The 13,926-nt window shown below is 48.6% G+C and overlaps 1 protein-coding gene across 2 annotated transcripts; it reads left to right on the top strand.

Moving 5' to 3' along the window:
• Positions 1–7,167: 7,167 nt before the first annotated feature.
• AMIGO1 (adhesion molecule with Ig like domain 1) lies at positions 7,168–12,766 on the top strand. 2 transcript variants are annotated; one of them, XM_025370728.1, is made up of 2 exons: positions 7,168–7,504; positions 7,922–12,766. In XM_025370728.1, exon 2 carries the CDS (start codon positions 8,009–8,011, stop codon positions 9,488–9,490), a length of 1,482 nt encoding a protein of 493 aa, XP_025226513.1. In that variant the 5' UTR covers positions 7,168–7,504; positions 7,922–8,008; the 3' UTR covers positions 9,491–12,766. The 2 variants fall into 2 exon arrangements, with proteins under 2 accessions (XP_025226513.1, XP_025226520.1); XM_025370735.1 differs by having other exon boundaries at positions 7,214–7,334; positions 7,922–12,763.
• The last annotated feature ends 1,160 nt before the right edge of the window (positions 12,767–13,926 follow it).

Here is a 13,926-nt window from a genome sequence, read left to right as displayed (position 1 = left end):
CTGGCTGTGCTCCAGACTGTAAATGAGCTGCCCAGAGCTGAACTTGAGACTCCAGCTATGGTCTGACCCAAACTAAGTACAGCCGGAGCACCTTTGCCTGTGATTTTAAAGGAACTGCTGCCTGCTCTGGGGAGTGAGACCTTGCCCTTCCTGCTGGTCTGGTGTGTGCCCTCACAGGAACTGACTGCTCCGTTACTGATCCTGAGTCCTCCTCACTCCTTCAGCCCCTACCATGGCTTCCTAATGACTTCCTAATCCTAGCCCCCCATTCATCAACGCTGAGTACTTAGCTCTGCCTATCACCTTGGCCTGGAGCCCTAGAAGGCAGGCTCTGGAGAGCACAGACTACAGATAGAACTTTTCCTCAGTTCTATCTGCCTTGCACTGTCCCTGAAAATGTTATGATGCATTGAAAAGAACTTTGACCAAGGATGCAGGAGACAGCCCACTCCTACCCCTTCATATTTATAGGGAGCCTGCTTGGTGTTCGAGTTTCTCCTAGATGCCTGAACTCAGTAAGTCCTCACAACAATCCCATTAGGCAAGTATTCTTATTATCCCCATTTTATAGGTTAAGTAACTAGCTCAAGTCACACAGTGAGTGGCAGAGCCAAGATAGGATCCCAAGGAGTCTAGCTCTAGAGACTACTCCCTTAACCACAAAGCTACACTCTTTCTCTAGGCTTCTAACTCAGTTCTGCCATGAATCAGCCTGTGAACTTGACTGCTATGGCCTCTTCCAGCACAGGCAGGTAATCTAAAGTTCTCTCATTATAGGTAAGAGCTAGATGAGCTAGTACTGCGATTACTCTGAGACTTTGCTAAGAATGCTATAAGTGGTTGAAGAGTAGAAACTTCAAAGACAAATGAGTAGGTATGGGCTCAGAAAGCATGATTAGAGGAGACAGATCTATAAACTCAAATAGTAATCAAATGGCTGCAGATCATGGAAAGAAACTTTTAACTATAAGCTAAACATTGAATTTAACTATAATCCTTTCCCAAATCATAAAAGTGCTAACTTCCTAAACTGGAATATTAACTTTCCAAATATAAGACAAACTAGTCCAAAATTTATATATGGGCCAGGCACAGTGGCTCACACCTGTAATTTCAGCACTTTGGGAGGCTGAGGCGGGCGGATCACTTGAGCCCAGGAGTTTGAGACCAGCCTGGCCAATATGGTGAAACCTTGTCTCTACAAAAAGATTAAAAATTAGCCAGGTGTAGTGACACATGCCTGTAGTCCCAATTCTTTGGGAGGTAGGGGTGGGAAGATCACCTGAGCCCAGGAGGTCAAGCCTGCAGTGAACTGTGATCACAACACTGTACTCCAACGTGACAGAGTGAGACTTTGCCTCAAAAAAAAAAAAAAAAAATTCATATATGAAAATTAGTTTAGAAGTTTCAACATTAAACTAGGATTTAATTTTAGATATAAAGCCTTTAGAAATCAAAAGAGAGGGTTGCATGTACAGGAAAAGAAAATATTTTCAGACTTATGACAAAACTTCTTAATGAAAAAAATATAAGATTCCTTTTGGAGGACTTCCTGGTTATCCAGGCCCCCATGGCAGTAGGTCCAAGGTAGTCTTACTTGTAGCAAGGCCTTGGAACCATAGTCTTCCATCTTTGGGATATCAGGTCAGCTGTAGGTGGACTGTGGTGGTGAATTCCATCCCTAAGGGCTAAAATAACATTTTGAACCATGAATTTATTGTTCAGCCATACTTCAAAGACACATCTATCTGATGACTCAGTGCAGAGTTATTCTGAGATGTCCATACATGTTAAAAGTCAAGAGAATGTTCATGACTTAGTCATCTAGAGTGATCACCACTTTGGTGGCAGGATAGTCCTGACTGTAGTGCACAAGCTATAGATTAAGCAGATGCCTTCAGATTTGTTTGACAAACCTGAAGAGCCCAGGACATGGATAGGTGTCCATGGCATGCCTCCACCTACATCAGTGAGCCCTCAGCTGCCCCTAGTTGGTATGCATATTCTTGTGGTTTCTGCTGGACATTGAGTAAATCAATGTGTGAGCATTCTAAAAGGTTAAAAGGTCAGTGAAATGATTGATGGTTTATGGAGGTGGGGGCAGGAGGATGGCAAAAGGAATCCTCAAGAGTGAGCACTTTCAGGAACAAACCGAACATGGAACCATGAGTGAACTGCTAGATATAGAAAGGGCTCAACCTGGCCAGGCCTGCTGGCTCACGCCTATAATCCCAGCACTTTGGGAGGCCCACAAGGTCAGGAGATCAACACAACACTGGCCAACATGGTGAAACCCCGTCTGTACTAAAAATACAAAAAATTGGCTGGGCATGGTGGCATGCGCCTGTAGTCCCAGCTACTTGGGAGGCTGAGGCAGGAGAATTGCTTGAACCCAGGAGGCGGAGGTTGCAATGAGCCAAGATCGCACCACTGCACTCCAGCCTGGAGACAGAGCAAGACTTTGTCTCAAAAAAAAAAAAAAAACAAAAGCCGGGGGGCCTCAACCCAGTGGTGAGGGCTAAAATGTTAGCCATTTAAGCAATTCATAACAGAAGACTCATCTTTATTGCTACCCACCCCCAAAATAGCCTAATTTTTAGAGGCCCCCCTCTTCTTGGAGACATCCAAAAAAATACAAAGTTGCTGATATGAGTAGAACTACTGAGATCTCCACAAAATACAAGAATACTTAAAATATTTAAATTTTTAAATTTTTTTGGAGTCAGAGTCTTGCTCTGTTGCCCAGGCTGGAGTGCAGTGGCATGATTTTGGCTCACTGAAACCTCTTCCTCCCAGGTTCAAGCAATTCTCATGCCTCAGCCTCCCGAGTAGCTGGGATTACAGGTGTGCCACCACACCAGGCTAATTTTTGTATTTTTAGTAGAGACAGGGTTTCGTCATGTTGGCCAGGCTGGTCTCAAACTCCTGGCCTCAAGCGATCCGTCCTCCTTGGCCTCCCAAAGTGCTGGGATTACAGGTGTGAGCCACTGCACCCAGCAAAAAGATAGTTTCTTAATAGGGTGTCTTCCCTCGGCGTTGTCCGTTCTAATTCTTTGTTCTTCCTTTCTTTCTTTTTTTTTTTTTTTTTTTTTGGATACAGCATCTGGCTTTGTTGCCCAGGCTGGAGTGCAGTGGTGCGATCTTGGCTTGCTGCAACCTCTGCCTCCTGGGCTCAAGCCATCTTCCCACCTCAGACTCCCAAGTAGCTGGGACTACAGAAGCATGCCACGATGCCTGGCTAATTTTTGTATTTTAAGTAGAGATGGGTTTCTCCATGTTGCCCAGGCTGGTCTTGAACTCCTGAGCTTGAGTGATCCACCTGCCTTGGCCTCCTAAAATGCTGGGATCACAGGCATAAGCCACCGCTACCAGCCTTCTCCACTCTGATTCTAATGGCCAGTATTAGCTATTAAGAAAGCAAAAAAATTTTTGTAGTGTGGAGAAAAGGAATTCATCCAGTCTCATAAACTGGGACACATATCCATTTGCTTTTGCTCAAGTGCTAAGCTAACCAAACAACCTCTCAAATTGTATTTAGGAATACTGAGTTGGTCCATTTCAGCAAGTGGAAATACATACTCACTAAATAACCTGTTGCTATTTATCTTGCCCAGGTCTTCTTTTGTTGTGAATTAATAGTTGTTCTGGTCTAAAAAGCAGCTGTGGGAAAGTTATTATGAGTCAATTATCTAAACCAGTGCCATCATGAAACTTCCTGTGACAATACGTTGTTCAACAGGGTACCTGGCCACATATGGCCATAAGCATTTGAAATGTGGCTAGGGAAACTGAAGAAGTGATTTATAGTTAATTTTAATTAATTTAAGTAGCCACAAATGGCTGCTGGCTACCAATTAGGCAGCACAACTCTAGATTCCTGCTACTTAAAGTGTGGTCTCAAAGAAGCATTGGCATCATCTTGTTAGCTTGTTGGAAAAGCAGAATCTCAGGTCACACCCCAGTCCTGGTGATTTAGAATCTCCATGATTATAAGATACTCTGCTGATTTGTCTGCACATTAACATTTTTAAAAGATATGGTTATTTATTTATTTATTTATTTTCTGACAGAGTCTCACTCTGTCGCCCAGGCTGGAGTACAGTGGCATGATCTTGGCCCACTGCAACCTCCACCTCCCAGGTTCAAGTGATTCTCATGCTGCAGCTACCCGAGTAGCCGGGACTACAGGCGTGTACCACCACGCCGGACTAATTTTTGTATTTTTAGTAGAGATGGAGTTTTGCCATGTTGGCCAGGATGGTCTTGAACTCCTGCTTCATGTGATCTGCCTGCCTCAGCCTCCCAAAGTGCTGGGATTACAGGGGTGAGCCACCGCACCCGGCCAAAATGATTACTTTTAAAAGGATATGGATTAGCTTAAAAAAGTGATGAGCAACAGATCTGTAGTGACCCTTCCAAATTGCAGACACCCACTCTTGAAACTGGTATCCATCATAAGGGGCCTGCTTCTTTTTTTGTATCTGTCTCTCTCCCATACCTTGAACATAGCAGAAAGAGGAAAGGGAGGCTGGGGATGATGGCTTACACATGTAATTCCAGCACTTTGGGAGGCCAAGGAGGGCAGATCACCTGAGGTCAGGAGTTCCAGACCAACCTGGCCAACATGGTGAAACCCCGTCTCTACTAAAAATATAAAAATTAGCTAGGCATGGTAGCGGGCACGTGTAATCCCAGCTACTTGGGAGGCTGAGGCAGGAGAATTGCTTGAACCCAGGAGATGGAGGTTGCAGTGAGCCAAGATTGCGCCACGGAACTCCAGCCTGGGTGACAACAGAGAAACTCTGTCAAAAAAAAAAAAAGAGGAAAGGGAGAGGAGAGAGCCTGGAACAACACTGGGGTGAAAAGTATGCAATATGGAGATGAGGGGTGGGGTGGGAGGAGCATGTGTTTCTCAGGAATATTTGTACAAAACAAAATGATGACATTTCTTTAATGATTATTGAAATGGGTGATGGGTATATCGGAGTTCATTGTACTATTTTCTCTACTTTTGTGTATGTTTGAAAATTTTCAAAATTAAAAAACAGATGTAACTTCAGAGATGATGTGTGTGATAGCCAGCCTCCAAGATGGTCCCAATGATCCTCTCTTCTTGGTATTTGTGTCCTTGTGTAGTTCTTCCATATTGAATCAGGGGTTGCATATATGACCAAAGTGGAGGTGATACCCATCACTTCAAAGAGCCAGATCACTGTGATGTCTGTCTTGCTATCCCTTGGATCTCTTGCTCTGAGGTAAGTCATCTACTGTGTTGTGAGGATACTCAAGTCATCTTGTGGAAAGACCTTTATGGAGAGGAATAGAGGTTTCCTGCCAACAGCCAGCCACACGAAATTAAGTGAGCCTCTATGGCCCCAGTGAAGCCTTCTAATGATAGTAGCTCCATCTAACGTACAACTGCATGAGAAACTGCCAAGCCAGAACTGTCCACCAAACTGCTCTTGAATCTCTGACCAACAGACACTGTGAAAGGCAATAAATGTATATTGTTGTAGGAAGTCACTAAGTTTTGGGGTAATGTGATTGTACAGCAATAGATAACTGATGCAACGTGATTTCAAGATTCTTCACTCCTTGTCCTCCAGAAAGATTACCCTCCTCATCTTTTCAATGATACCTGAAATGAACAGGAACAGAAAGACCTTTCTCTTTTCTTTCTTTTTTTTTTTTGAGACAGGGTCTTGCTCTGTCACCCAGGCTGGAATGCAGTGACACAAACATGGCTTACTGCAGCCTTGACCTCCAGGGCTCAAGTGATCTTCCTGCCTCAGCCTCTCAAGTAGTGGGCACCACAGGTGTGTGCCACCATGCCTTATTATTATTATTTTTTTAAGAGACAGAGCCTCACCATATTGCCCAGGCTGCTCTCAACTCCTGGGCTCAAGCAGTCCTCCTGCCTCAGCCTCCCAAAGTGCTGGGATTACAGGTGTGAGCCACTGCACCTGGCAGAAAGACTTTTTCACACTATGCGAAAGGTTAACATGCTAATACTCCTTGAAGAGATAATATATTCACTAAAATTCATGGTAAAACATGTGACAGATATAAATTCTTTCTTTTTAAAACTCTTAGCAAGCTAATCTATTGAGACATTAATTTCAGTCTTGATCTTGCTGTTGTAAGAGACTGGAAAGAATAAAAAGGTAATTTCCCGCTTACGGTCCACCATCTCAAGAACAGCAAACATCTTGAATGATAAGGTCTAGGCTCTTCCTGCATCTCTCTTTCCTCACCCCCAAACCCAAACAACATACACTAGTAACAGCTTCTTGTTGTTTCAGGGGCCACCCTAAAGAAGACACCCCTCCACCTCTACCACTGGCCTTCATCTTGAGCATTAGGTAACAGAGAAACTATGTTGGAATTGCTCCATAAGGGGAGTGGGGAGCTGGCACTGGCTTAGAAAGAAGGCAAGTGGCCAGACCTAAGGGCTGAATGACTTCCTCCAGGCTGCGAAGGGTTTTGGAGTTTCCAGGAATGGAAATTGTCCCTGGCTTGTATGCAGTCTGTGTGTGTGTGTGTGTGTGTGTAGCAGGTGGAGTGGTGAGACGTGCATGAGGTGTCTATAAAGGGGTGTTCTGGGGCCTGGGCCCACCAAACATCCCCTTTCCCCCCACTCCTGCGCAGCTTGCTTGCAGGCTAAGGAGCTGTGCCCTTCAGTGGTTCCTCAAGGGTCATGAACTAGCAGCATCAAGACGGGGTGGGTAGGGGGGAACACTTCCCCCAATTTTTGAGACCCCACCACTACGGAGAGAAGGGGGGAACCTCAGAATGTGACTAATGAATTTCCCGCCAACATTGGCAGGCGGGAGCTGAGCCAGATTTCTTTAATTTGCGAAATTAAAAGACATGTGACGCCTCTTGCCCGAGTAGGTGCAGCGATTCATTTCAGACTTTTCCTGAGAGCGGGTCTGTGTAGCGAGAAGGGTGCTGGGGAATGGGGGATGGGAGAATGGGGATGGAGGAAGTTATAGCTGATCCTCAGGGGCCACTGCCGCACTTCCTGCCAATTTTCGTCTTTAGTTCAGCGTCCCGAGCTCTCTTTTTGAGGGAAGGACCCCGCGCGCGTCCGCCCGGCCGGCTCCGACACAAACACACGCACGTGCGCCCCGCCCCCGCCGCGCGCACGCGCCCCGAGGCTCTGGCGGCGGCGACGGGCGCGCGCGCGGTGCTCGCTGCCCCCACGCCGCTCCCTCCGCTCGGATCGCTGCGCCTCCAGCTCCCCGCACCGATCCGCGCTAGGCCTGCGGACTTGGAGACAGCGGCCGCGGTCAGTGGGCTCCGGCGGGCTCAGTGGACGAGGCGGTGGCGGGGTGAGCGGAGCGGAGCGGGGCCCCGCAAGTCCCCGGGAGGCGACGGTGCCGGGCGCGGGCCCCTGCGTAAGGCGGGCGCAGTGACAGGCCGGCCGGTGAGGCGCCGCCGGGGGAGGCCGCGACGGAGCTCCCGGACCGGCCATGGGCTGAGACACGTCCTCGCCGAGCAGGTGCAGTGACCGGTGATCCCGGGGGGAGCCCGCCCCTACAGGCCCGGGGACCCTCAACCCCGACCGGACGCGTCCTACCCAGCCCGGTGCCCTGTTGACCTTCCCTCAGCTCCTCCCAAAAGGCACGCCGACCCCACCTCCAAACCCTGCCCGTGCCATCCCTGTGACTCCCAGCAGTCCCTTCCATCCTGTACATACCTGCAGCCTGCACCCCTGTCACCCTAGCCCAGTAGGCCCTCGGGCCACCTCCTCTTTGGCCGATATTTACATCCCACTGCCTGCACAGTGCCTGGAAACTACCCAGCATCTCTTTCCTAGCCCAAAGGGGGTGGAGGTAAGGGTGGGAGGGGAAGTGGGAGAGGGTGTCCTTTCCTCTGGAGTCCTTGGTGACCACAAACCCATCCTCTTTCTCTCAAGTGACCCTTCTGTACCCCACCAGAACATGCCCGGGTGACCTCCTCCCAGATCTTCCTTGTGGCCTTCCTCGTCCACTCCAGTGACACTATGCACCCGCACCGTGACCCGAGAGGCCTCTGGCTCCTGCTGCCATCCTTGTCCCTGCTGCTTTTTGAGGTGGCCAGAGCTGGCCGAGCCGTGGTTAGCTGTCCTGCCGCCTGCTTGTGCGCCAGCAACATCCTCAGCTGCTCCAAGCAGCAGCTGCCCAATGTGCCCCATTCCTTGCCCAGTTACACAGCACTACTGGACCTCAGCCACAACAACCTGAGCCGCCTGCGGGCCGAGTGGACCCCCACGCGCCTGACTCAACTGCACTCCCTGCTGCTGAGCCACAACCACCTGAACTTCATCTCCTCTGAGGCCTTTTCCCCCGTACCCAACCTGCGCTACCTGGACCTCTCCTCCAACCAGCTGCGTACACTGGATGAGTTCCTGTTCAGTGACCTGCAAGTGCTGGAGGTGCTGCTGCTCTACAATAACCACATCATGGCGGTGGACCGGTGCGCCTTCGACGACATGGCCCAGCTGCAGAAACTCTACTTGAGCCAGAACCAGATCTCTCGCTTCCCTCTGGAACTGGTCAAGGAAGGAGCCAAGCTACCCAAACTGACGCTCCTGGATCTCTCTTCTAACAAGCTGAAGAACTTGCCACTGCCTGACCTGCAGAAGCTGCCGGCCTGGATCAAGAATGGGCTGTACCTACATAACAACCCCCTGAACTGCGACTGTGAGCTCTACCAGCTTTTTTCACACTGGCAGTATCGGCAGCTGAGCTCCGTGATGGACTTTCAAGAGGATCTGTACTGCATGAACTCCAAGAAGCTGCACAATGTCTTCAACCTGAGTTTCCTCAACTGTGGCGAGTACAAGGAGCGTGCCTGGGAGGCCCACCTGGGTGACACCTTGATCATCAAGTGTGACACCAAGCAGCAAGGGATGACCAAGGTGTGGGTGACACCAAGTAATGAACGGGTGCTAGATGAGGTGACCAATGGCACGGTGAGTGTGTCTAAGGATGGCAGTCTTCTTTTCCAGCAGGTGCAGGTCGAGGACGGTGGTGTGTATACCTGCTATGCCATGGGAGAGACTTTCAATGAGACACTGTCTGTGGAATTGAAAGTGCACAATTTCACCTTGCACGGACACCATGACACCCTCAACACAGCCTATACCACCCTAGTGGGCTGTATCCTTAGTGTGGTCCTGGTCCTCATATACCTATACCTCACCCCTTGCCGCTGCTGGTGCCGGGGTGTAGAGAAGCCTTCCAGCCATCAAGGAGACAGCCTCAGCTCTTCCATGCTTAGTACCACACCCAACCATGATCCTATGGCTGGTGGGGACAAAGATGATGGTTTTGACCGGCGGGTGGCTTTCCTGGAACCTGCTGGACCTGGGCAGGGTCAAAACGGCAAGCTCAAGCCAGGCAACACGCTGCCAGTGCCTGAGGCCACAGGCAAGGGCCAACGGAGGATGTCGGATCCGGAATCAGTCAGCTCGGTCTTCTCTGATACGCCCATTGTGGTGTGAGCAGGATGGGTTGGTGGGGAGATTCTGCCCCAGGAGAGGTAATGCACCCCTGAAGGATATGAGGGGATGGAAGAGAGGGCTGGCTGCCCAAGGGAATGGGTTCCTCCTGACCTCAAGGGAATTGGTCCCAGGTACAACAGAGAGCAAGACCCCAAACAGGGTGTGGCTGCCACGATTTTCAAATGGGGGTATATTAATCCTCAGGCAAATGCTACACCCGTACCCAAAGCCCTGCCAATTCTCAGTGTGGTAGAGGAAGAGAAACATGTCTGAGTTGGATGGGATTGAGGAAGGAGTGAGGGGAAGAGCAGATTCCCTAAACTTTCATGAGGTCATCCCTAGCTCCTTAAGAGAAAAACATTCAGAAAAAAAAATTTTTTTCTATCTCTGCCCACCCACACCTGTGATGTTGTGTGTGTTGGGGGAGCTTCCACAGGAGCCACACTGGGGAAAAGCTGTAGTATCTTCTTTGTTTAGGAAGTCAAACTTCACAGCTGGGGAAATTGAAAACCTTTGGAAAACGAGTCAGGAAAAGGCTGAGACCTCAATCGGTAACACTTCCCCAAAGCTGTTGTAAGACTTTCCATTAAAGCCTTCCTCTTTCCTGATGAGCCCTGGGTGGATGGATCTTCGCAGGAGCCTGGCCTGCTGCCTGTTAGTTATGACAGCAGTGTGGGATGTGCTATCTGTGCCTCGTCCTGGGACCAGTAGCACAGAGGGGTACAGCATGAACTGAAGGGTCCATGTCACAGCATCGGTGCCGGCACGAAACTTGTAGATGGGGGGTGAACTCCAGATAGGCTAATTCCCTGGTTGGTGAAACCCTTGGTTAGTATTTGATTCCCAGCATCTGTGTGTCAGGCCAGAGTGGGGGCTGCTGAAGGTAGAGCTTTTATGGATGCCTGCCACAGACATGGTACATGGGCCCACTTCACGCTAGAAGGATGAAGGTAAATCAGCCTCTATTATGTAGCATCCAGCTGGACCTGATTCTCAATGTATACCATCTCTTCATCCAGTCTCCTTATCAAGCTCAGGTGGGATTCTGAATTTTCCCTAATATGCTGCTCTGTAAGGGGAGGAGTCCAGGAAAGCCTGGCCCCAGCTGGCTAAGAGTAGGCTTGGCGATAGAGAAAATCCAGTATATATCTCCTCTATGTGGACAAGGTTGTCTTGCTCCTCTCAGAGATATCACCTCTGCTGCAAAGTCAAAGTATGGGGTTTTGACATCGGAAGGGCTGGAATTGGGTAGTCTCTACCCCAGAATGGCAATTTGGAGTGCAGCTTAGAGTTCTGCCCTCTCCACAGATTCCAGGCAATCCTGAAGCAGAGATAATCAGGAGTACTAAACTTTCAGAAGGGGAGTTCTGCCACCCCATTCCTCCATCGAGAGGTCTTTGCAGTTGTGGTTGTCAGGCCAGAGGAACTTAAGAAGAATGAGCTCAACATTCCATTCCATCCAAGGTTGCAGAATACTTTGAGTATGGAGATGACTGATCCCTTTAACTTTTCCCTTTGACTATACTGCATACCCTGGGAGTGGCTGCTCTGAGCTTTGGCGGGGGATGAGCAGGGCAAAGGTGAAAATGTTCTCTGATGTTGGTTTTTCTTAGTGTCTCTTCTCTCCCACGTTTCCGGTCCATTGGAAGTTCTCCAGATCCTCTAGATTTCTGACCTCTTTTTACGTTCTAAGAGGTGTCATTTACCTGTGGGTAAGGGGCTTGGAGGGCCTATTAAGCTTCCCATTAAGATTGGGGAAGGGGACTCAACATCTTCCCCTTGTCTGGGTCCTGGGAACTCAAGACTGCTGTCCATCCTTTATTAGTAACCTAGTTTTGCTGAGAGAGAGGTGCAGCATTTCCCTCAAGTACCTGCATGCTCATAGGTATGCATGCTTATAGGTATGCATGCACACCAGCACCTTGACTTCCACCAGGACAGTGAATCTGTAGTCCCCATTAACGCCACTCTTAGAATGGTCTCCACCAATGTGCACAACTTCATGCACACAATTGTATTCCCCTTTAGAAGAGACAGTGACCATGCCAGGCTCTTCAAATACACACTCCTGTATTTTAATTTCTGAACTCCCTGAAGCTTCACCCACATTTCCATGGCACTGAATCACTTTTCTGCCCAGGCTGGAGTTAGAAGAACCATGGGTTGAAGACCTTGGAAGAAGAGGTGGTGAGGAGCTACCTGGTTCTTCTCAGGAAGAACTCCTGAGTCTCAGGAGACTCCTCAGAAACCTCCCTTAAAGACTATATATATGAGCAATATATGAGCAATTAAGATAGAACTAGGTCATTGAAGGACTCAGAAGGAAACTGGCAAGGGGCTAAGCAGCTGTGAGCTGCTCTTCCTGTTAACTGTCCTCAGGAGAGAAAAGTTGTCTTGATTTATTCCAGAGACTCCTGAGAATTTTGTTACTGGAGCTATAGGAACCAGGACTCCCTCCTCAGACTCATCAGGAAATCTGTGAAAATCTCATCTCCATGCTGCAGTCTCCCCACTTGGCACCATCTAGGGCTCTGAAGATCTTTAAAGTGAGCGTTAAATGAAGCAGGCCTTCTGGGGCATCGTGATGGAGCTCCTGAGGACTAGGAGGGCCGTTTTCTTCATAATTCCTACCCAGTTTAGGAAATGAGAAAAGGCCCTGTGGCTCTTGTCTCCTGACTATATTCACTAGTTGGGCCTTGAGTTTGAGACACCTGGTAGATGTACCTGGCTGCCCTACCAAGAGATTTGATTAGCTTCTTCCCGTGGTTTCAGGTGATAGAACCCAAAGGTAGCTTTTTAATTGGAGAATTGAGTAATCACCATATGTAAGCTCACTAGAACCCTGTGTTGAAAACTGCCAGGTGTGGGTATAAGAAAAGGCCAAGAGATCACCTCCTCTCACCCTACCCCGCACCCATAAACCAGACATGTCTCCCAGGAAGCAGGTGTCCCTGGAGACAGAGTATGACAGGGCTCTACAATCTGTCTGTGTAATTATTTGTGGTTTTTTTTTTTTTTGTATTTATGGGGCCCAAGGAAGGGGCCAGGAGAAGGTACACCCTAGCTGGGGAGAGCAAAGCAGATGGATCCAGTTTTCTGTGTGTTCTTACCTCTGTACTTCCTCGTAGCTCTGCTGACAAAGCAAGCAGGCCTCCCGTGTCCAAGACCCCATTCCTCCCACTTGTGTACACCTAGGCTGGCAAATCTTGGAGCCTCTGGGCTCTGAAAACTAGACAATGATCATTAAACCTGGCTTGAGTCTCTGTTCTGGCACAATCTGACTGGTTTATTTTTTCAGCCTGTGGGTGGGGTTCACTGTACCTCAGAAGGGTGTGGTCTATCTAGGAAGAAAATCTTTTAAGTGCTATTGTACGGACATGGGTGAAATACACATCTAGGCATTAAGATGGACCAGGGGTCAGCAAACATTTTCTCTAACGAGCCAGATAGTAAATACTTGAGGCTCTGCAGACCACAGTCTCTGTTACAACTCAACTATGTGCTATAGCCTGAGTGTAGTCACAGACAGGACAAAAATGAATGACTGTGGCTCTGGTCCAAAAAAGATTTGACTTATGGACATTGAAACTTGAATTTCATATAATTTTAACATGCCTTTTGAGTTTTTCCAACCATTAAAAAATATATAAACTATTATTAGCTCACAGGCCACATAAAACCAGGCAATGGGCTGGTTTGACCAACAGACCATAGTTTGCTGACCCCTAAGATAAGATTCTCTTTTTTTTTTTTTTTTTGAGACGGAGTCTCGCTGTGTCGCCCAGGCTGGAGTGCAGTGGCCGGATCTCAGCTCACTGCAAGCTCCGCCTCCCGGGTTTTTACGCCATTCTCCTGCCACAGCCTCCCGAGTAGCTGGGACTACAGGCGCCCACCACCTCGCCCGGCTAGTTTTTTGTATTTTTTAGTAGAGACGGGGTTTCACCGTGTTAGCCAGGATGGTCTCGAACTCCTGACCTCGTGATCCGCCCGTCTCGGCCTCCCAAAGTGCTGGGATTATAGGCTTGAGCCACCGCGCCCGGCCAAGATTCTCAAATGTCACTGAAGCTTTAGAGTTTAGAAATCCCATGACTTGATGCTCGCTGAGGCTTGTAGGTAATGAAGCTTTCCTGGATCCCTAGGGCAGAGGGTTGCCACCCTTGCAGAGTTCTCTTAAAAGTCTGGATCAAGCCTACTGACCGTACCATGGAAAAAATGCTTGGATTGGGTTTTTTAAAATGGTGGGGAGCAGCTCACTTTCACAGAATTTTTTATTATCAGTATTTTCATGTTGTAAATGGTAGCCATCTTAGGCTAAAAGTATATTCACCTAATGGGCAGGTTAATCTTCCTTGACAGGTTTAGTGTGTCCTAGGCATTGCATGGAACAGAAAAATGCAGTCCCTACGTTTTGGTGCAGATTCAGCCTACCAGAAGTT

This window comes from Theropithecus gelada, chromosome 1, assembly GCF_003255815.1.
Source record: "Theropithecus gelada isolate Dixy chromosome 1, Tgel_1.0, whole genome shotgun sequence".
Lineage (NCBI taxonomy): Eukaryota > Metazoa > Chordata > Mammalia > Primates > Cercopithecidae > Theropithecus > Theropithecus gelada.
This window is presented reverse-complemented; position numbering and strand designations above follow the sequence as displayed.

Excerpts from the sequence above, each read along its gene's own strand:
- AMIGO1 (XM_025370728.1), top strand. The coding sequence starts at position 8,009 with ATGCACCCGCACCGTGACCCGAGAGGCCTCTGGCTCCTGCTGCCATCC.